This window comes from Trachemys scripta, chromosome 2, assembly GCF_013100865.1.
Source record: "Trachemys scripta elegans isolate TJP31775 chromosome 2, CAS_Tse_1.0, whole genome shotgun sequence".
NCBI classification, from domain to species: Eukaryota; Metazoa; Chordata; order Testudines; family Emydidae; genus Trachemys; species Trachemys scripta.
In genome coordinates, this window is record NC_048299.1 from 18824398 (window position 1) to 18848757 (window position 24360).

Genomic DNA, 24360 nt, shown 5'->3' on the forward strand with positions numbered 1-24360 from the left:
TCCAAAAGATTACAAAATCCTCTGAAAGGCACACACTTTTTCAAACAGATTCTCAACACTGCTTGCATGGTCTTGGAACTGCAAGTTGAGGAAATTCAAGTGACTAGTAATTTTGCACAGAAAAGCTACCTGTGACATAGAGGGGACATCATTCATAAATTCCACGAACTCGCAAGCCTTGTTGGTCTTGTAGTTTGAAAGAAAGTCTATTATTTCTTTTTGAAGGGCACAAAACTTCTCTAACACCTGCCTCCGACTTAACCAGCGAATGTCGTCGTGCTGCAACTGGTCACTGTATTCGGCTGGAATGTCTTGTAAAAGAGCTTTAAAAAGACGATGTTGCAAGCTAGAAGTTGAGTGTGTGTAGTTCACTAATCTAATCACAGTACCCATTGTTTTTTTTTTCAAGTCCCCGGACAACTTACTACACAGGACAATCTCGTGAATGATGCAGTGAAGTGTATCATTACCAAATGTGAAGCAAAGCCCTTCTCTTTCCGTGTCATGGGGGGATCTCCGTCTGTAACAAGCAAGTTTACTTTCTACAGATTTAAACCATTTTTTTCAAAAAAGCCTTTTATCTTTTCAAAAACGATCTCTCCTTTGGTGTAGGTTTCTAATGGTATTAAGCACAAAAATTCTTCCTTGAAAATTTCACTTTCATAAAATCTAACAAACAGCGATAGCTGGGCAGCGTCATTTATATTGCTTGATTTGTCCACTGCAAGAGAGATGTATTTGGTGTTTTTTAAATTGGAAAGCAGTACTAACAAACAGTCCTCGTAAATTACCTCCAGTCTTCCCACTGCCCTGGAATCAGACAGTGAAACTTGCTTCACACAGTTCACAATGTCATCTTTATTTTTATTTCCGGCAGAAAGCTCCTCCAGCATTTCCATCGTGCACTCCTTCACAAGCTCGGCATGCAGGGAAGGCTTTTTCTTTTTCGTTAGTACCAACATTATCCAAAGAGAAGCAGCTGTTGTTTTTTCCTGTACAGTCGCTGGTGTTGTGAGAATGACATTTGAAGTGTGATATGAAGATTTCAGATTTTCAATTTTGTCACATCTTGCAACACTGCCAGGGAGATAGGCTGAATTGAATTTACTGTGCTTTGATTTAAAGTGGCAGGCACTTAATGTTGATGACCTTACAGATGGATACAGTGGTGTGGCACATTAGACACAAAGGTTTTGTGTTTAAATGAGGTGGCATAATAAAAAGAAAATCTGCTGTCCAGTTTGGGTTAAAAGCTCAATTTTCGCTGTTGACCTGGTGACATTTACTCCCATTCACATGCACTTTTGGCTCTATTTCCATCACTGATGAAAAAATGGGCATTGTCCTAGCTCAACTGCAGCTGATGCGATTGCGAGAACTTAAGATCCAGTAAGAAGGCTAACGGCATTTTGGGCTGTATAAGTAGGGGCATTGCCAGCAGATCGAGGAACGTGATCGTTCCCCTTTATTCGACATTGGTGAGGCCTCATCTGGAATACTGTGTCCAGTTTTGGGCCCCACACTACAAGAAGGATGTGGAAAAATTGGAAAGAGTCCAGCGGAGGGCAACAAAAATGATTAGGGGTCTGGAGCACATGACTTATGAGGAGAGGTTGAGGGAACTGGGATTGTTTAGTCTCCAGAAGAGAAGAATGAGGGGGGATTTGATAGCAGCCTTCAACTACCTGAAGGGGGGTTCCAAAGAGGATGGAGCTCGGCTGTTCTCAGTGGTGGCAGATGACAGAACAAGGAGCAATGGTCTCAAGTTGCAGTGGAGGAGGTCCAGGTTGGATATTAGGAAAAACTATTTCACTAGGAGGGTGGTGAAACACTGGAATGCGTTACCTAGGGAGGTGGTGGTCTCCTTCCTTGGAGGTTTTTAAGGCCCGGCTTGACAAAGCCCTGGCTGGGATGATTTAGTTGGGAATTGGTCCTGCTTTGAGCAGGGGGTTGGACTAGATGACCTCTTGAGGTCCCTTCCAACCCTGATATTCTATGATTCTAAGAAGTGCTTAATTTGTGCTGGGGCTGAATCCCAGCATCTTTAGGCTTGGAAGTTCATATCCCCTGCTCCTCTGGGCTCCTGGCCAGTAACTGCTGCTCTCCAGCTACCCAGCTCTGAAGACAGTAAAGGTGGCAGTACCATACCATGTCACCCAGACTTCTGCCCTGCTGCTGACAGCACTACCTTCAGGGCTCGGTGCCCAGCCAGCAGCCGCCACTCTCCAGCCTTCTTGTCAGTGCTTAATTTGTGCCAGGTTTGCCCCCACAACTCTTTCATTACAAATTAAGCACTGCCAGTAAGTTATTTACTAAGGAAATCATAGGCAAATGATAGGTAGTGTATCACTGTTCATGAACTTAATTATAAAAAATTTTTAAGGTGAACTGGTGGGCCACACCGGAAGCCTTGGTGGGCCACATTTGGCCCACGGGCCACCTATTGGGTATCACTGCTTTAATCTATCTATGCACTTGCCATATGCTGGTATTCTGGGCCCTGCCTGACCACCAGCAAAAGTTGAAGCAGCCTCAGGGCTGCTCTAATTTATGCTAATTTCTGATGGCCACCTATAGGTTTCTCCTGGAAATAATTTTCTAAGGTCTGTGCCAATTTGATATTCATTGAAAGCCAGGGTAGAGCCAGGCATAATGCAGGCTGTGCAGCATAGTTCTGCCCGTGTCCCATAGAAAAACTTTCCTAAAGAATCAATCCTGACTTGATTTCTGAACAGAGACCATGAATCATGCTGGGTAAGAGCCTACTCCTGCTGCCACTGAAGTCAGTGAGCTTTAACATTGACTTTACTAGGAGCAGAAGCAGGTTTTATATAAAACATGGAACAAGTTAATTAAATTCTAAAACCTAGTCTTTGACAGTAATTCAGATAAAGCAAATTAAGACTCCAATAACTTTTTTTTTTTACAATAAATGTAACTTCAGAGACTTACCCCCCTAAAACACTCAAGGCAGTATAGGTTTCAGAGTAGCAGCCGTGTTAGTCTGTATCCGCAAAAAGAAGAACAGGAGTACTTGTGGCACCTTAGAGACTTAACAAATTTATTAGAGCATAAGCTTTCGTGGACTACAGCCCACTTCTTGTATATGCACTCATAACCGGATTAAAATAAAATCTTATTAGTCCAATACATATTGTGCATCTCATTCAAAAAAGATTCACAATTTTGTCATTTAGAACTATATGGAAATCATGTAAAATGAAAATACTGAAGGGGAGAAGGGTTTGGATTTAAAAAAAATTTAAGGTCAATGCACATATTTGCATGTGATGGAATATGAAAGATCTTTTCTTAATGAAAGGACACCATGGAAGTACAGGAATAGCTTCACTAATATGCACTGTAATAGACAATCTCTGTCTTTCTCTCTCTCACTCACTCTCTCTCTCTCTCTCTCTCAACCTCCTCCCCCACCTCTCAGAAAGTTTTACAAGGAGATGCTTTAAAGGGGCCTCATAGTACAATTTTTAAAAATTACGCTATTGTTCATATACTAGTGTTCTCATAGCATAATTAAACCTAAACTGCAGTTGATAAATTAAATGAACAAACACATTTTATGGTTGTATCACCCTTGTTTTTTGCTATAGTGCAAAATGCAGTCAACCATAGTGGATCTCCCAGTCAGTGTGAATTTCCACTTTTCTTGCTTAAAAGGAAAAACAAACTAAAAAATATCAAATCAAACTTCTGCACAAGACAGAAATTACCTATCCCCGCTCTTATAAAGCTTCCCATCATTTTCCTTTTTTGGGTGGCTCTAAAGTTTTTCTTTGTTTCAAAGCATTCACTTTAGCTAGAAACAATAGATTATGGAGAGATCATAGTTAAGAGTTTCATTATAAAGCTGATTTTAACATCCACACACCTCAGTAACTAATTTTGGAAGTTTAATTGACATGGAGGCTATGTCTGCCACTAATTCTGAAGTACACTAATGACAGCCAAAGTTTAAAAATCATGTCTTAAAATGTTAGCTAAGATTGGGATTTTATAACAAGTTATTCAGCTGGGTGCCTAACATTGAAGGTCTAATACTTACATCCTATCTTATGAATGCAATCCAATTTCAAGTCAGTATTTGCAGGGAAGTACATGTTCCCCGGGCATAGGGTACCCAAGCAATGAGACAAAAGAAGCAAAAAAGTTTGCTGCATGCGGGGGGTCTGGCACTGAATCCGGCTGAGGAGAAAAGAAAAAAAACAAACATGTTGACAGTATTTTCACTGTCAAACACAGATGGAGAAAACTTTATATGCAAGCCCTTTTGACATGGAAAAACTTCCATGCTGGTGATCTTGAGTCACTTTAAGTGAATTGACTCCTATGATTGTGGACTTCAAACAAAAGAACACACACACTGAATAATCCCCATTTTCTTCTCCTGAGAGAGAAACAGAGTCCATAGAAGTTGGTCTACAGCCCATCCCCGTCCATGAAATGTTTCTCAAATCCTCAAGAATCACTATCGAAATCAGAATCTCAAAGGATGCAGGCCATGTGGTACTTCTAAGATGAGTGTTGTTCTGTACTGAACATTCAGGCACTATGCGGATTACAGCAGATGAGAGGAAATATAGACTCTATCTGGGACTTTTTTTGAGACAGAGGCGAGTCTGCTGGGTTGAGATGGAGTGAGAGTCAGTTATACTTCAGTTCATTACTACTTTGGCCGCAAAGTTGATCTCTTCACATGTTGGATAATGCACATAAGTCTTTTATCAGGATCTACAGGCAAATGAACAACACACTCCTGGGATGGATTTGGTGGGAGACAGCAATTCTAATCATTAAATACTGGGGGGAGGGGGGGATGCTGTACATCTACCCCCATTCTCAAACCCCAGGCATTTAGCTGGGTCCAGCACAGGGTTATAGGTCTCCCACCATGTAACTAATAACTCAAGGTAGATCCTATTCTGCCTACCCCTTGGGCGCCAGCTACATTTCGTCTCATCCCACAGGGAATAGAGGTTACCAATGCAGGACCTCAGTCCCTGAAGACTTCAGTTCTCCCCTTCTCCTCTAGGCACAAAGTCCACCAGTGAAATCCCAGGTCTAATTTACCTCTGGAAGCCGGCCCTTTTTATCCACACCAGCTGTAAGTTGCAATGAACTAGACAGTCCTATCTTTCCTAATACTAAATTGTCAAGTCGTACTGCGTACAACCCAGCTGTGCCTCCACAGTGCTACAACAGAGGCAAAAAACCTTGGCCATTGGAAAAATTTCTTCCTGAACCCAAAAGAGGCAGTCAGACCCATAGCATCCTGGAAATGTATCTCCTGCACTGCAACTTTGAAAAGCCCTGGAAGAATTTAAATAGATGTGGGAAGAAGGAACCCTTGATCCCAGCCAATGGGGGAGAGGGCAGAGAAGAGCCCCTACTCCTGCCTTGCCAAGCATGCATTCTTGCACCCCACCCCTTTAGGCACGGTCTCTCATCCATGCCAATATGACCAACAATCCCTCCTGCTGCTGTTGGGGGTAGCATTATGCACTAAAAATAATTCACTACTACTGTTTGATGCACATACTTTGGTTAGATGCCTTTAATAGTGTTAACAAAACATAGCACATGCACGTTTTAAAAAAGATTGTCACCTTTTAAAATGAAGAAAGATGAATGTGTTCTTATGGGCTAAGAACTGTACTTTCAAACTAACCTTGTCTTCATGTACGAGTTAAAGCCTTTAAGAGTATAAAGTAGAGACCTTTGGACAGTTAATACAAAAAAGGCAGATGTTTGTACTTTGTCCATCTTAAGTAACAATGCATGATGTTTGGACAGATTAGTAGCATGCACTGTTTGGCCAAGGATAAAGTATTGTTTTGATAAAGTTTATTTGAAAAGAATGTGTTTTCTTGATTTTTTTTAGCAACTTATGAATAATTTTGAAAATTCTGTGCTGGTAGCTGTTAAACAGAATTCTGTTCTAACTAGAGGCTATTTTTTCCCCTTGTTCTTTAGTTTCAGGAGATCAGCAATCGGTTATTGAGTTCTTATGACACAAACATAGATGAGTTTTTTTCTGAAATTGATTCTTCTATAGCTGCAAGTCGAAATGTGCTTCAACAGTTGGAGGAAAAGTTTGCCCCGTTAATAAGCGAAACGGAATGGGAGAAAATACAGATGCAGGTTGGTTTTGGAGCCAGTTAAATGATGATCTCAATTCATTTTGCAACTATAGTCATTGTCAAAGCAGGAAAGTTTTTTCCAGCATATCCTCCATCCAAAAAATTCCCTGGTATCATTTGTCAATCTACACCAGTAGTTCTCAAACTTTTGTACTGGTAACCCCTTTCACATAGCAAGCCTCTGAGTGCGACCCCCCTTAAGTTAAAAACACTTTTTAATATATTTAACACCATTAGATACTCTGGATGCAAAGTGGTGTTTGGGGTGGAGGTGGACAGCTCGCGACCCCCCATGTAATAACCTCACGACCCCCTGAGGGGTCCCAACCCCCAGTTTGAGAACCCCTAATCTACACGCTAAAACAATGTCTGCAAACTTTTTTTAAAAAAAACAGTATAGTACATTGAAGTTAAACATTTTGCTACAATAACTATTCTTTGGTTTATGATTACAAATAATTCCTCCTGTGTTCGATAAGAAGGAAAGTAACATTAAAGATATTTCAGAATTATTCTGATGTGACGAGATACAGAACAGGTTTCAGTAGATTAAATATTGAAGGACATACCACCAATTGTTACAAAATGCACTTTGAACCTTCTGGTTGTATAGGGTACTGCTGCGATGCATGCCTTCCAATGTTTAGTTATCAGTCTACAATAACTAATATTTTCTTATTTTCCCCTCAGGCATTTCGGCAAGAGATATTTGACTGCCCTATTTGCATTATGCCACTCTGTCATATCATTCATCCTCCAAATGTCTTTTCTGAGAACAGCAATAATCGGTATTCTCGCCAGACTGTTCTGCTCTCTTGTTCACATATGTTTCATCAGACTTGTCTTCAAGCATTTGAAGAGTTTTCCTTGGGAGAAAGACTTGTTTGTCCTTTATGTCGCTCTTGTTATCAAAAGAAAATTCTTGAATGTTGATGTAAACAGTCCAGAATGAGCTGCATGATAGAATTTTTAATTGGTTTAATGATAGACAACCTCACAGATTAGATCCTTGTAAGGTCCAATGTGAGAAAAAACACTTCTCTATGGATGCTGATGCTCATATTATAGAAATAAAAGTTAAATGGGCATTGTGTTACCATTTCTCTGACTTGTTGCTTCTCCTTGCTCTCCACATTCTTACCTGTCTTCTACTCTCTTTGCTTTGCCTTATGTTCTGTTTTCCTTCCCTGGTCGTCTCCTTTCTTTAACTTCCTCCCTCTCAGAGACATACTACCCTCTCCATCTCCTTCACATCCCAGGATCCTTTCCCTGAGAACTCTTCCCTTTGACTCCTTTCTTCATTCAGTGGATTCCATCTACATACTCCCCAGTGGAGTTACTCATGTTGAACACCAGGAAAAGGTAGATTCCCTTGATAGCAGCTCCCAGGCAGTTGCAAATGCCACTGATGAGTGTGGAAGGAGATGCATTACCTCAGCTCCTTTTAGTAGCTGAATGCAGCTGGGCTGGCTCCTCTCCTTTAATGGCTGGAAGCCACCTTACAAGTAGTGCAAATTAGCCCTAAAGCAAATGTGGCTGAGCGGTCCCCATAAAGGAACAAAATGGTTCAGGAACTTGTCATGACAGTGGGACCAACTAATATTGTCTAGGTTTAGAAGAGACCAAAATGCATTTAAAACCTTTCAGTTGTGGACTGTTACTCTTGAACTTTGAGTTAAGGCCTAAAATCCCTTGATCAATGTCATGCACCCAGGAGAGCCTGAAAGCTAAACTTTTGTTAAAATGTTTCAGATGCTTTAGGAAACTGACTCACAATGCCGAAAATGCTTGTAGACTGCCCATATTTAAATTAGAATTGTTTCATGTCAAAGATTACCGAAAACTACTATTGATAGCCTGTGTATTTTTCCATTAACTAAAAACTAAGATTAGGATACAGGCATGTAAAAGGTACGGGTTTGCTTTTTGATGGTTTTGCTATATGTTTGACCTTTGCTTTATTTGTGCTCCATGTTTTGGTCCAAAGGGTGTAACGCCTACTGAACCTATCAGGATCTCTGCAACTCCCCTATGAGACCCTGAACTTCAACAAATGTGCTGACGCTCTCAAGCTCTTTACACACATTAAGCCCCCTCCTACAATGAGGTGGCCTACATATATTCTAGAGGAGTAAATTGTGAGGCATGGAGAAACATCTTACAAAGACTCAAAAGTCCATTGTTTATTTTTAATACAAATGTTGACAAAAAAAGCACATTGTAAATCAATCACAGTTTGACTTTATTGAAAACAGAGTTTAAAAAAATCTTGCTAAAAACACACAAATTGTGACATTTCAAATAAAGCAAAAAGATACCAAATCTTCTCCTTTTCACTACTGCATTGTGAAATTCAAACCATCTAAAAAGGCAGTTTTCATATAGTTTTGTAACACTGCAAGGTAACCACAATTGAAAATTTTATAAAGCACACATTTTCAGATGACCTAAATTAAATATACCTCAATGATTGGGTGGGGAGGATGCGTCTGCTACAGATTGGTAACAATTACTTTAGTGCTAAAAACATTTTTCAGCCATATTTTGCTTTCAAGATAGGAGAATGCCCACACACAAAAGTTTTTAGTTAACTAAATTTCTGCAAAGACAGACCTAAATTGGTAATATTGGAATGAAAGAGCTGAACCTGCATGAGGAAAAATGCCCACTAATTAGCTGAACCTGTACTAGCTGAATCTGCCATTGCACTACCATCAGTGCGTATATATGGTCTCTAATGCAGAAAAGGTGGTATTTATATGACCATGTCATCTAACCCTCCTCAGAACATGTCTAGACAACAAAGTTATAAGAATGCTGGTGGCAGTCTGAGCCTTGGGTATCCTCCCACTCATGGTAGTGCAACTGGGTTTTTGCTTTTTAAAAAAGCTTAGCATAGACAAGCCCATTGAGGTCAATGCGTGTTTTGCCTTTGTTGGGAATGCAGGATTAGGCTCCAAATCATTATTGCATATAGAGGAACCTAAACACACTGTATTTTTAGTTTGTGTATATGTATTGCTGTATTGGTCACAGGCTACAACTTTAAATCCACAATCCTAACATATCTTCATTTTCTAAATTTCTATACCAATTGGAACCAAATAAGACAAAATATTTTAAGGTTACCTTTAAAAACTGGGAAATGGTTGAATTTTTTGTTCACAACTTTTTAATTGTACTTGAAACCGGAAGATTTTGTGTAACTTTTCTAAACTGGGGAAATGCATTAGTGTTAGAAAACATGTTTCAATTAGCATACTGTTAAACAGAATTTTGCCCATAAGCTTTTTAGCACGGCCATCTTATCCACACTAAAAGCAATGTCATGTTTAACCTCATGCTGTCTGAAATGTGTTAGTTTGCATGTTTGTCTATATTGGAGAAAATTTAGAAAAGGCCAAATGACACCATACACACCATACACACACAGCATCACTCACTTTTTGGCTTCTAATGGGTAATTAAGGGAACACAACAACAACAAAGTACAGAATAAACCCCTTCATTTCTTGGTGCCATAGTACGTTTGGCTTGGTAATCACAACTGTAAAGAGCTGCTATATATTGATGCACCAACAGATTCATTTTTTATCTCCAGTGAGGTGAGGCATATTCATTAAAAAGGGGCATATTACGTGACCAGTCTTTATTTTAATGGAATTCTGTGGTGACAACTGAATGACCAAACAGTACTGGTATTTCCATAGTATAAATACTTATGCTAAGAAACCTCATAGGGACTACTGGGGGAGCAGATGGGTATTAAGTAAAATCAAAGCTAATGTCCGGAGCTTTCATTCCTTGAAGCAAATGGAAGTGATGAGAGCACGGGGTATGCAGGCTAGAGTCCTAATCATGAAGGAAACCTTATAATTACCTTTAAAAAGTTATTGTGTACGAATTATATTTAATGAAAGAAATAGAAGAGCAGCATGTTGAGATGATTGGTAGAAATATCTAGAAATACAGCATAATTATGTGTTATTTAAAGACATTTTATATAGATACAGATTTTACAAACTTCTCTGTAGACATCTGAATAGTTTTCAAAAATTGAGGTCTCATAACAAAGTTTCAATTTTGATCAGATACAACTTTTAGATTGCTCTGGTCCAAATATGTTGGGCTGAGATCATCAGCATTTACTGATATTACATTTCTTAAAGGATTTTTCTTTTATTACCCTTCAGCCATTTTGCCCAGCTGGAATCAACCTGTAGTATAGTTGAAACAATCAAAGACATTTTTGGTCTCAAATTTAAAGAGAACAAATATAAATCTGAATTATTAATCAAAGTGGCTAATAAAGTGGCTATTAGGAAAAGTCCATAAATGAACAATGAATTAGGCAAGCAAAGGCTGTACAGAATTTAAGATCCTATTTTACCTTTCCTATTTTTAATTAAAAAAACAACTTTGTTACTAAAACATGCAGCTATTCTTACAATTCATAGATTACTGTAATTGAAACCAAAGCCACTGTTCTCCTGTAAAATGCCTTGCAACCATACATAGATGGTTATTTTGTGACATTTTCTGCAATTCCATTTAACTTAAACACCTGTTTATTATAAGTTAAGGGCCATAGGTTGACATGTACTATTTAATCAAAAATAAAAGCTGAAGACTTATCTGTAAAAGAAAGTACAGCAAGAGAGTCTTTAGTAGGATTGGAAAACAATGGATTTCACGTTTAGACTGCCTGCTAATTAGCAGAGGTGTAATTTGATTTCTATATTTGGAGGAGCAGCTCCAGTCAGGCCAATGGGGCCTCGTGTGTATATGGGGGGGAATTCCACACCTGCCTGGGACTTGCAGTTTGGGGGAGGAGGGCAATGCTCCCCATTCCCCCCTCCAAACTATGCCCTTGCTAATTAGTATCATTATACAGCATACATCAGAGTTCTGTTTAGATTCACTCGTTCTCTTATTTCCCATCTTGTCTATCCAGGCAAAGGTGAAAAATCTTATGTTTGAAATACATATTGATGACAGTTTGAAGCCACTGAATGACAGGAAATACTTAAGTACATGAAAAGGAAAAGGGAGTCAAAATGTTAAGTTTTAAGAATGCAGGGCCCAATCCAGAAGAAAGTATCATCTGATTCATAAGTTCCATGTACCTAATGGAAATGTGGGCTTCTGTTACATGAAAACTCTGTTTTGGAGGTCAACCAGGAAGAGGTAAAAAGACCATTCACATTGTCATCACTGATAATGCAGAAGGTACCAAAACACTGCAAAAGTGTTTACAACTATTTTGTAGCTTGGTGCCCTACAAAAAGGTCAGGCTCAGTACCAGTCCACCTCCCCACAGGATAGTATTGTCACAGGATACTCTTTCCTACAAGTATATCAGGGACCTCAAATTTTAATCATAATGTGGAACATGTAAGAGATCGTCTCGTGGACAATGTGCCCTCTTGTTTACTACTACACAGACCACATCTCTCCCATTCATAATCATACGACATCCCAGAGGCAAATGCTGCAGTTGCTCACATGGAAGAGTATAGTAGGAAAATATTTAAAATATTTGTAGTCTTTTAATGAAGGGCAGCAGCTGGAAGTGACTAGCCAGCACCATGGGACTAGCCAGCTCCTCATGGACCACAGTTCAAAACCTCTAGATAGCCATTAGTAACTGCAGGGTGTACAGTCCTCAGCTTCAGTCAAGCCAAAGTCAAAGTCTGGAGTTGTGTGGCAGGGGAGAAGGACAAGTCAAAGTCTGGAGTTGTGTGGCAGGGGAGAAGGACAAGCCAAAGACTGACACAAAGGTAGTTCCACAACTTCCTATATGCTGGAGTTGGAGATTTGTTTAAGAAAAAAAAAGGGGGGGGGGCAGATGTGGATGTGGTGAAGGTTTCTCATAATTTGCTGAAAGCCGATATATTCCAGGGCTCTGGAGCCAGCATCAGAACACCGTGGACGTCAGCTGTTTACTCTGTGCGTCCTTGCTGAATGTGATGCACTTAAAGCAGAGCTTGAAGTAACTCGGTTAATATTCATCTACAAAGAGAACATCAGCGCCTGAAAAAAGCACTTTTCTGCCAGTGGCACATTTAATCAGTATATTTGCACACTTATTCAATACCAGAGATAGTCTGATTTATATGCTACTCTAAGGCTAATGCCATATTTATTTTAGTATCTGTAAATGCTGGCTTTTTTGACAAGAATATCCCTCACAACATTATCAATGACTATTAGACCTTATTTTGACATTTGAAAAAGCCAGGGATCACAGTGTTAAAAGTATCTAATTCGTTTTTCCAAACAAGATGAAGTATATTTGTTTATTTATTTATTTAAATTAACCGTATTGGTCCTAATTATGCACGTAAAATCACTTGATATGAATGACACGATTTACTGTAGGTTTTAAAAACAGCATGCTCTAGTTTCATCTGAGCATATGTAAGATACAAGAAAAGATTCAGTGATACTCTTTGTGCTTAATACTTTGCAATAAGATGGCTATTTAGAACACAATAGCAACAAGACTGAATTGCCTAGAACAGATACACCCATTGCTTTCTGCAAAACTCTTGACAATTTGGGCTAAAGGGTATCATGTTATACTTATGAAATTCAAGGAAAAAATAGTACAGACTGAGAGCAAGTGGCCTTAAATCCTTATGTTTCTTTTGGAACAGGAAGGGCTAGGGTTATATTTTATGACTAAATGGTTTACTCTAGGTCCCCCACATTACCATAGGGAAGACATCAACCTAATGTATGTGAACATTGGCAGAGACTCATCCAGACAATCACATATTTGATATAAAAATTCATCTTGAAAACTTGACCTTCTCTCCATTTCTCATGTGTGCTGTGATGTATATTCAGTAAATAAGGACTGCCTTACCCAGGTCTAATTTAGACTGTAGATTCTTCAGGGCAGGGACCACCTCTTCTCTGGTTTGTACAGCATGAAGCACACAGGAGACACTCTAAGCTGTATATGATTACAAGAGGCTTCGGGAGCATGGAGGATTAATATTCCCACAGCTCCTGTGGTTGGTGATATTTTTAAAGCTTTAATATGGTACTTCTGAACCAAAACACAAAATAATTTCTTGTTAAATTCTTTAATTTCTATTACACTAAAACAGTCAACTGTGTAAAAGATATTGGAGAAACAGGGCCAACAACAAACACCATTACAATCTGTAAACAAAGTTTCCTATGAATCCAAAAATCGTTACTTCTAAAGTAACATCATACCAGTTTAATTTTTACCTTAAAAGGTAAATACTGAAGATGTGCTTACACTTAAAAATCCCACCATATTACAACAATTCTGCCATTGTGCATTGAATATTGTGCTACCAACACAGGAGAAAGCCAAGAGGTGGCTAACTTAAGACACTTAATTCACAGACCAAAAGTGTATCTTGTTTATCAGATAGGAGCATCTCTGTGCTTTAGCCTCATAAAAAATGAGGCAGATGTTGATGTCACCAAGAGGTTACAGACCACCTGACTACATGAGACAAAACACTGGAAGTGCACTGTCAATATCCATTAATGACTTCTCCATTGCTTCTATGTAAATGAATTTACGCTTCTGTGAATACACGACCAAGGTGTTATATTTATGTTTGAAAGTAGCACTGTATCTGTAAAAAGTTTGCATATAGAATGTCAGTTTCAGGACATTTAATGTAGACAGTGTCATAATACAAAAAGTAGACATTAAGACACTGTCAGCAGCTACAGAAAGGTTGGATTTTGTCTGAAGATTAATCCACTATAAGAACCACACTTAACCTAAACTTTTGCCTTCTTTCCAGTAAACAATGTCTTTATCTAAGTACTCTTTTTAACTAATACATATCTGTGACTCTAAGATTCAAAGCACAACCCAATAAAAGGAGTGCAATCAGTATACTGCAGTGTTTGTTTTGGGAAGGAAAAATACTAAGACAAGGGGGAAAACACTGCAAGTCTTTCTTTTTTTGCCTACCTACTATAACTTGTATTCTTACTATTTGTGAACCTATCTAATGGAGTTTGCCTCCAGACAACTCACTCGCTAAACACAATCCATTTTGAGGAATCGTATATAAGCATGAGGAATTGTCTGACTTTTTTTTTTTCTTGGATTATTGACAGAACACATACCCCCTCAAAAACAAAACCAACAGTTTCTGTTGTGGACTCACTACTGAGAGAAAGGTGAAGATCAAAATTAAGGCAGATATCATCCAGAACTTGAGTAGAAATTTTTGCTTTTTGATCTTTATGCAGACAATCTCATCAGGGGATCTGATCAAAAAATCTTACTGAGGCAACTACCTTAAAGTCACAATGTAACAGAAAGCTGGAATATGTTTTATAAAATTAACTAACCCTATCATATGTCACAGTTTACCACACTCCTAGTGGGGATATGGTACAATTATAGTCATATTATCATTTCCAAAGATAAATAGTGAATAATTATATTAGCAACCTTTACACTTCTAGTGCATAAGCCCATACACTCTCAACAGATACAAGGAATCAATGCCTTTACTTATAAATCTTCTAATGTTTATAATGTGAATCCATATTCTTTCTTTTTCTTTTTTAAAGTAATTTAGGTGTTATCTGTTCTTGGTTGGAACTTTGCCTCAATGGAGAGAAAAATAATTTCTGCTGTCCAAAAACTCAACAATAAATGTAAGCAACAGAAAAAGATGCTTGTAAGTCTCAATGAAAACTAGCAATTTTACTCTCTCAGACATGGTACAACATACCCAAACCCAGCTTAATAAACAGTAGATATAGCTCAGAAATTATTGCAGTAGTATTTATATTATGCCCAATTTCCATTCAAAAAGACCATTTCAGGAAACCATTATTTTTGTGGCTGTTGCTTGCGGTTTGCTTGTGAAGCACTCCACTAAGCTCCCATCTCACTCAGGTTTCATTAAGCCTAAGTCCAGAACTCAGACATTACTCAGGAAGAGAACAGATGAGAGATACTTGACATCAGAAGAGACTAACTTGTTTCAGAATCTTACTGGATATTAGCCCATTATCATGGTTTGATTGAGTGAAAGGGCTCAGACCTCAAGTGGACATATTTCAATTTTACATAAATATGAAATAAGAAACATTAAACTTACCAAAAAATGTTTTGGTAACCTTGCATGATCTGTCTACAGAACACACATATACAGGCAATAGTCCTCATTAATGTCTTTATACTTCCTCTTTTCAAGTCAAGTGTTCGTGCAGCAGCGTTAGACAACAGGCAAAAGTACACACATTTTAACAGCGACCTGTGCTTGTCACACACTACTTGCAGGACTTCTGATTCTACAGCAATGCTAAAGAAAATATTGAATTTCTCTTCATCAGTGCCATTCTGGGTCTAAGGGTTCAGAGCAGCTAAATCATGTTACATTGCAGAAAGCTTCATACTCATAAGAAAGACTGAACTATAGGTTTTGCTGACCCAACTGACTGCATCATTTCGGTAAGCTTAGTATTCAACATATATAGGATACTATAATATACTACACACACACACACACACACACACACACACACACACTCTATATAGTACTATCTATACAGATAGATAGTACTATATAACATATAGGAGAAACTAAAGACTTGAAGAGATTAGTGAAAAATAATGGCTTGCACTGAGCTATAAACAAACATTCCTCTGTGTGTGTGTCTGTATATACACACATATATATATGAGAGAAACTAAGGCCTGAAGAGATTAGTGAAAAACAGTGGCTTGCACAACTGAGCTACAATATACTGCATCATCATCATCAGGATTTAACTGACAAAACCTTTAAGGAAACCGTGCAACCGCAGACTACTAGACAAAATCTGTCCTACTTGTGTTGATACGCACGCGCGCGCACACACACACACACACTCACTCTTAACAGAATTTGATGTGTGTATATTTTGAAGGGCAACTGACCTCTATGGTGTAACACTTTCTGTAAGTGATAGTACTGTATGAATTAGAACAATAAAAGGCCTGCGTAGCTTTCTACAAAGCATACTGGGCTCAGATTTAACAGTGAAGTACATTAGAATTTATCTTGAGGTTCATTAGTCTTCATGAGACAGCTTCTGATTACCACTGAAAAAAATTACCTTCTATCATTGAAAACTAAGAATAAAAAGCCTACAATACTGGGTCTGTAAGAGTGCTTCATGATGCCAAACATTACATACAGCCTAGTGAATCCTGTATGAAAGTAACAGTGATCTCTCCAAATTACTTCAATTTTTTAATGAATTCTTAGTAGAAAAGAAGTGTGACTTGCTGTTATATACACCTAACCATACCTAATTAGGATTATATTGGGCTTCAAATGTACCCTTTATTTCCAAGTCTCAGAGTTGTTCACCAGCATTATATTTATATCACAGAGAAGGTATTGTGCACTTAACATGGTAGTAGGGCATCATATCTAGAAATATGAGACTCTGTCCAAACAGGAATTCATTATTTTTTCTCAGCTTCCAGTCTTCAAGGCACCTCCTGCATAAACTGACTGGGGAGTATACAAAATGGACCAAAACAAATCAGAAATTGTAGAATCGGAAGTAGCTTGGTTTCTCAGAAATACACAGTGTGAAAAGTGAGAGAAGGTTGGACCCAAAATTAACAAATGAAATTAATACAAAGATATTTTGATGAAGATGACAGGAATGTCATGAGGTTGACGTTTTCAGCTCTATTGATTGAAGATGATTGCTTCTCACAGTGTTTTCTGATGCCCATTTGCAGAAGGCTTTGTTGTCTCAGAGTCTCTTGCATTGTTCGACAGATGAAGTTTATCTAAACCTGCATAGGTATTACACATAAGATAAAATGCAATTTTCTGCTTTTCACATATATATTTACAATGGTAAACTGCTAAACGCACATTATAGTCAAACCAAATTGTGTTTCGTTTTGTTTTCCATATTTGCTTAAGGCCAAAATCAACCTTTTTCTCTCGGAGGTCCCCCTTGACATGCTATACGAACTCCAGGGCCCAGTGGGAAGGAGAAGGGCAGCTCGGGGCAGGGGCCTTGCACACAGGCATAGTGTGACTTCTATTTGGGGGGGGGGGGGACAGGGATGAGCAGTCCAGGGAGGGAGCGCCATCTCCACCCCCGACTCACCTCAGCAAGCCACCTGCCTGTCTGGGATCGGGGGGGAGGTAATCAAAAATTGTAACTCAAGGATAGGGGGGCTTAGCTCAAAAAGTTTGAAAACAGCTTAGGGCACAGGGAGGGGGTAGCTGGGGCTGTGTGCGGGCAGGGGGTAGCTCAGGGTGCAGGAAGAGGGGTAGCTAAGGCTATGTGCAGGCAGGGGGTAGCTCGGGGTGCAGGTAGGGGGTAACTAGGGGCTGTGTGCCAGCAGGGGGTAGCTCAGGGTATGTGTGGGGGGGTAACTGGGGCTGTGTGTGGGCATGGGGTAGCTCAGGGTGCAGGGAGGGGGTAGCTAGGGGCTGTGTGCCAGCAGGGGGTAGCTCAGGGTGCAGGGAGAGGGGCACTAGGGGCTGTGTGTTGGGAGGGCTCCCCTGCAGTCCCTGTTCCTGGAGGGGTCTGCCAGCCACAGAGCCAGATTACCCCACCAGAGTGGCTCTTTCCGGATGTCTCTGCGAGAGCAAAGGGGGCCGGGACTCGGGAGCAGCTTCAACCCGGGGCACCAGCAGGAGAGGAGGGAACTCTGTGGCTGCCTGCTCCATGGCACCAGCCAGAGCCACAGCTGCCCTGCACTGCCCGGTGTAATGGCAAAAATAGCAGCCAGCACCAATAGCAGTTACCTACTGAGCCTGCTCAGTACAACCTAGATAGGAAATTCTGCCAGGGAGCTGTTTGCCACTACATCAGCTCTGGCTTCTTGCCTCCGACCCGGCCAGGGAGAGGAGGGGGAGAGGTGGTGTAGATGTGCCCCCCAGGGACTGCCATGCTCTTGCGCTGCAGTTGGGGGCGGGGTAGGGGTGGCAATGCCCTCCATGTCCACAACTCTGCCCATAGGCTCAGGGCTTCTGCTCCACAGGGAGCACTAGAGCTCAGGGATTCAGCCCCGCGGAAGGTGCCGAGAGTCAGGGCTTCAGCTCCGCACCTCCCAGGAGTCCCAGCTTCAGCCCCACCGGGAGAGCCAGGGATCTGGGTCTGGGTTTCAGCCACAGGGCTCCGTGGCCCCCTTGAAAGGGCTCACGGACCTCCAGGGGGCCACAGACCCCTGGTTGAGAACCGCTGCTCTAGTTCAAACAGGAATTACTTCAGGGAAGTCCTCAAGCCTGTGTCATACAGAAAGTCAGACTACATGACACAACACTCCCCTCTGGGTTTATAATCTATGAACATTTTCAAAAACAGGAGCCTACAATTAAGCTCTTAAATCTGCACTTTAAACAATTAAGGATGGGTTTTCAGAAGTATTTAAGTGCACAAGTCCCATGGGTACTTTTAAAAATAATACCCTTAGTTAGGGTCTTTTTTTTTTTTAATTTAATCCTAATGGCACAAAATGGATATCACAGCTCAGAACTTCCCCACTTTTGGATCCTCATTCCCTACACAAAGTCACAACTATTCCCTTAGCAATCAAAAGCAATGACATAAAATAAGATAACTCAAGGCCCTGAACGAAGTGAACTCAAAGATCCTCTTTTCATGAAAATGTCCCTATCAATGAATAGGGAGATCAAACCAAACAGATAAACAAGAAATTAACAGCGGTGTATCACATCTATCGAGACCAACTAAGACGAAGCTTCCTGGAATACATATTCCTAGCACAAGATCTGTTGATGAATCATAGGAAGGTAGGGCTGAAAAGGATCTTGAGAAGTCATCAATTCCAGTCCCCTGTGCTGTGGTAGGACCAAATAAGCCTAGACTATCCCTGACAGGTGTTCGTCCAACCTGTTTTTAAAAACCTCTAATGACGGGGATTCCACAATCTTCCTTGAAAGCCTATTCCAGAGCTTAACTACCTCTATAGTTACAAAGTTTTCCTAAGATCTAACCTATATTGCCCTTGCTGCAGATCAAGACCATTACTTTTTGTCCTGCTTTCAGTGGACATGGAAAACAATTGCGCACCATTGTCTTGATAACAGCCCTTAACATATTTGAAGAGTTCTCAGATTCCCCCCTCAAGTCATCTTTTCTCCAGGCTAAACACATAGGCGCCGGCTCCATGGGTGCTCCGGGGCTGGAGAAAAATTAGCGGGTGCTCATCCTGAATTCATACTAATGAAGTCTGTATAATACATCAGATTGTCACAGATTACCTATATGTGTGTGTGCACACAAACAAAAACCATTAACAAACCAACTAGTGAAGAAGTGTTAAGATTTCAAATTTAAGCGATTACACAATCATAAAATGTGAAAGTTAAGACTGAACCAAAAAATCTTCTTTCCGTCCCTTTGTAATGCATACACATAACAATACTGGCAATAGGTTCACAGATTCTTTCTAAATTACAACACCAAAAAATATGGAGCACAAAGAAAAATTACTGACCAAGAATCCATGGTTCTTCAAACAGATTGACAGGATAGATCTACATTCTAAGGAGCACTTGTATTTTCTTTGCTATAGTCACAACTCTCTGGGAAGCAGTGACCACTGGAGCCTCAGGCATGCCCCTTCACAGCACTGAGTGTTCAGACCCAAACTTATAAGAAATAGTAGTCTCAATCTCACTTCTGGATCTTTCAACTTAATCAAATTCCATTCAAGAGTCTGAAGAAGTAGGTACAGTTGGTGGGGAGTGTGTATCTAGGCAGTCAACCTACTCAATGCACGCTCTCTCCTTTGAATATTTACAGCACAGAGCCCCACACTTGAGAGATTAAGTAGCAGCAAAATCCGTTAAAGGAGGTGGCTCTCATGAGAACTAGTTAAATAAAGACAGCAGAATGTTCTTCTGAACTGATCACAAGTCATGGAAACCAAGTCAAGAGAGTTAACATACTGAAATCTGAATTCTGGGCAGCTGTCCTACATATCTCAGTGAGAGAAACATTTGAAGACATACTGCAGAAACAGTCTTGGATCTGTAGAATGTGTTTTAAGACTTTTAGATACTACCATACTTGCAAATTCTCAGCAAGCATGCGTACACAATTTGATCCATTTAGACCAGCTGAGTAGAAATTGTATCCCCATTAGGCTTGTCTTCAACAGACTTATGTAAAGGTTTAATTATCTGTATATAGTAGCTAAAAGCTACTAAGCTATGCAGTCTAACATTTCCTGATAGTAAGCGAAGCTTAGGAAAGAACATTCCTGGGAAGTTAAAAAACTGTTTTAGGTAGAAGTCAGAAGTCAACTTTAGTTAGGAATGTAGGTTGTGGGCACAGCACTATTATATTCTTTTGGGAAGAGCCTAGGATTCATAGCCCTCCATCTGCGAGAGTACAAAGGGATAGAGAAGGGGGTCAGTACAACTGCACCTTATATGACCATAGGGTTGAATGTTCCTTTCTGTGAGGCAGCATGTGAATACCACCCAACTAATTTTGAGAAGGATATGACTTGGGATTGTGCATGCCAGGAACTCCACAGAGTATGGTTCCATCCTGGCAATATGCTGAAAACTGAAGATATAATAATATACAAGAGGGCAGAGTTAAGGTTGTGTGCTCAATCTTAGTTTGCACATTTCCTCAGAAGATTGCTTAACTCTGTAACCTTAACTCTGTTAAAGAAATAAAACAAATGGAAATTCTACAAGTTATGTTAATGATTGATCCCTAGGATTCAGACCTTTTTATCTTTATGATAAACTCTTTAAACAAACAAAAAGGATTGCTAAGGTCATTGATCAATAGCTTCTGATTTTTCTTTTTATTTGTTAATGTTAAGATTATTTTTCTGAAATTATAAATAAAAGATGAAAATATTACTGATACAGAATTCAATTCCCTTCTGGCAGAGACCAAGCTTGGAACACTTCAGCCTAAAACGTGATTTTTTTAATAAGTTATGAGTGAATGAAGAAAGATATTACAACAAACTTTTTTTGCAGCCGTAACTATAACTGGGTGTAACTGAGCACCTGCTCTAAAGTACATGCATTCACAAACACCCTGAGGTACAGCAGTAATGAAGATAATTCAAACATTAGCCAGAAGGTAGAGTGTGGTGCAGGGGTTGGGGGAAAATGTTTAAGTGAGAAAAATAGCACTTTTGCAATGGCACATAGGTTCTGTTACAACTCAACCTGTCTACATGCACACCCCTTATGGTTAGCTTAAGAGCAAGAATTGGCTGAAATACATTTGTAGTGACTTGGGAAACATTATGATGGAAAAAAGATGTAGATGTTAAAATAAAGGGCAAATGCCTTTACCATATTACCTAATGCTTTGAAGAGCTCTTCTCGCACAGCAGAGGTGAACTTTCTGACCAGACATAGAGTTGTCATGATAGCAAACAGCAAATTGTAAGATAACACAATGTAGAAATTTCCCAGCCAGTTAAACCTTCCAAAGTCTCCAAGCAGATCAAATCTGGTAATTCCTGTTAAAATTACATTTTTGAACACTTAAAAACAGATAAGATTAAAAAACATTCTTGAAAACATTTTTGAATTACTATAAAAATACAGGAGATTGACATATGTAACTCTAGTACTTGGTGCTGTATTAAAGAAAAATACACTAAAATCCCTATGATTGATAGATGGATGTACAGTCAATAATGCAAAACAAACATTTTTCAAAGGTCATTTGCGTCTCTTCTTTGGCTACCATAGAGTTGGTAGCCATAGTATAACATTTGTTGGTTGATCAAAATACCTTAGGTGGCTCAGATGAAAGGCTCATTAACGTGTGTCTTGAAATAACAATGTTATAAATTCAAGACAAATAAGTCCTTCCCCAATTTCAATAAATATAATTGTGAAAATTAACTATCTTAAACCAATCATCATAAAAACCATTTGTTTAAGATGCCAGGCTTCCATAAAATCCTTACTTACATCAAAAAATGATGGAAAGCATTGTGTGCCTTTCACAAAAGACAACACTAATTTACATTTAACTGCTTTACACACACACACACACACACACACACACTCACAATTTAGTTCTGAAACTTGTTGCTTTTCCATGACATGAGAATGTTTAGCATTACTTATTCAAAAAATTATATGCAATGTTAGAAACATCAGAATAGCACATCACTACAAAAGCATAGTTTTGCCTGCATTAACTGTAAATTACATTATTTTTCTGTATATTGATTTTTTATTACACTGCTTTTGGAGATATCTGTTTGTAACAGTAAGTGCCCTGCCAAGAGAGGCACAAAACCACACGGTACAGTAAACATTAGGGCTGCATACATGCTTTGCGGATCCACTGTTTTGAAATCAAGTATTCAAAGACTTCCTCTCCTAGTGCAATTCCTCTCCTAGTGCCAGTGCTGCAATCAGATAGGAGTCACACAGGAGGAGGAAATGAGCAAAATTCACAATCCTGACAGTTCCCAGGTAGACCTCAGGCTCCAACTCACATGTCAGGGTAGCAAACTCTTGGGCTATCAAGCTCCAAGTGCCTACTGACGAAGCATAAAAGGCAACAGGAAGCTTTCCAAACCCATGTTGTGTCAGGTCTAACACAAGTCAGCTTCAAGAGAGCAGTCTGTGCCAAAAAAGACCATATCGAGACAGACTGCATAGATATAAAGGTGCAGGGTGTTGAGCCAATGCCCCAAACAATCTCCCCCTTGGACCCACTCCAAGGAGTCCTCCTCTGGTAACTTATCCTCAGAACTCAGTCTTACCTCTGAATAAGGTGAAGGGAAAGAGTTTTCACTGGCCTCAACATCAAAATGGGGAAAAAACAAGCTCCAGACACCAAGCTTCCTTTGAAAACACAACCTTCAGATCTGAGATTCTTGGGAGCACGTTTTGAACAACAGCTCGATTCCAAAAAGATTACAGACTTAGAAAGACTGTGCTGTTCAGGCTTGGGTATACTAACCTGCAGTGCTTTGTGCAGTGATAAGTGATGACACTTCAACTCCATCTCTTTCCAAGGTCAAGGGGAAAGAGCTGCACAAGCAGCCATGCACCTCATTGTACAGAGACCCTGACCCAAAGCTGCACAAGCCATGTACCTCATTGTACAGTGACCCTGGCCCACAGACTCTAGGCTGGTCAATGTCACATCATGGCATTAAAAAACGTGCACTACTTGAACCTCTTCATCAGCCATCTTATCTAGCCTGAAGAGGAGCAGCTAACGACTGGGATCAACTGGAGTATTTAAGGAGAACACAAAGGGTACAAGATCACAAGAAAGAAAGAAATTATAGAGCAAAAGGAGGGGACTAAGGAAAGAGCCCTAAGGGGTAATGGAGAAAGGACTGAAGTTGCCCAAGACAATGAAAAGGAAAGGGCAAAGAGACAGGTGAACAAAGAGTACAGATTCATAAGCACACAAGGAGAAGAAATTGGCTGACAGTCAAAATCAGCAAGCAGATCAAGAAAGATAAATACAGAGAAGATGCTTTTAGACTTGACCATGAAGTTGAGATTGACCTTAAACACAGTTTCAATGGAATGGAGAGGGTGAAAGTCAGACTGCAGGGCATACAAGAGGATTTGAGTGAGAAACTCAAGGCAGGGAACAAGGCACACTCCAGAAGTCTGAAGTAAGAGGTGGGAAAAAGAGCTGGTGCATTAGTTGGATATTTAAGTGAGGTCAAAGAAGGGTTTTTTTTTTTTGCAAAATACAAGAGTGACTCTCGAAGAGGAAGGGACTGCAAGGAGGGTTGGTCTTGAAAGGAGAAGGCATCACTGGAAGACAAATCAGAGGGACAGAAGGCCATGTCTCAATGACAGCAGGTGAAAGAAAGTGATTATAACCTATATTTCTTGACAATCTTTAATAAAAATATATTTTAATATGCTTATCTGGAAAAATCAGCCTTTATGCAAGTTGATTTTTTTTATTGCCGTATCTGTTTTAAAAAACATGTATACAGCCCTTTCAGGGGGAAAAACATTCAATGAGACTACACTATAAAAGAGTCTACTGTAGTACCATAAGTATAAACCTATAAAGTATTAGTGACAAAATATTCTATGGAGATTTTAAAATTCAGAATATATTTTTAAAAACTTAAGAATTCTAAAAATACAGCATTAAGTAAACACACAACTTCAGTTTTAATTTCAAATCAATATTTATGATAAAATCCTAGAGAAAA

At 39.6% G+C, this 24360-nt stretch overlaps 2 protein-coding genes across 7 annotated transcripts in view; one reads left to right on the forward strand and one right to left on the reverse strand.

Moving 5' to 3' along the window:
* Window positions 1-8623, forward strand: part of RNF32 (ring finger protein 32) — a 48014-nt gene extending 39391 nt beyond the window's left edge. For 2 of the 3 annotated variants that reach the window (XM_034759999.1, XM_034759998.1), the window contains exons 8-9: window positions 5992-6159; window positions 6849-8623. In XM_034759999.1, coding sequence (XP_034615890.1) covers window positions 5992-6159; window positions 6849-7091 — 411 coding nt within the window. In that variant the 3' untranslated portion in view covers window positions 7092-8623. Of the gene's footprint in view, window positions 1-5991; window positions 6160-6848 lie in introns of those variants that run through there. The other variant, XR_004644387.1, reaches the window with a different exon arrangement.
* Window positions 1-24360, reverse strand: part of LOC117872037 (limb region 1 protein homolog) — a 96461-nt gene that overhangs the window by 1224 nt on the left and 70877 nt on the right. Inside the window, exons 12-13 of one of the 4 annotated variants that reach the window (XM_034760005.1) lie at window positions 21502-21663; window positions 12202-16974 (exon numbers count right to left, since the gene is read on the reverse strand). The exons of 1 other annotated variant lie outside the window; for it this stretch is intronic. In XM_034760005.1, the coding sequence (XP_034615896.1) occupies window positions 16889-16974; window positions 21502-21663 (248 nt within the window). In that variant the 3' untranslated portion in view covers window positions 12202-16888. Of the gene's footprint in view, window positions 1-12201; window positions 16975-21501; window positions 21688-24360 lie in introns of those variants that run through there. 2 more of the 4 variants (XM_034760004.1, XM_034760001.1) reach the window with 2 other exon arrangements.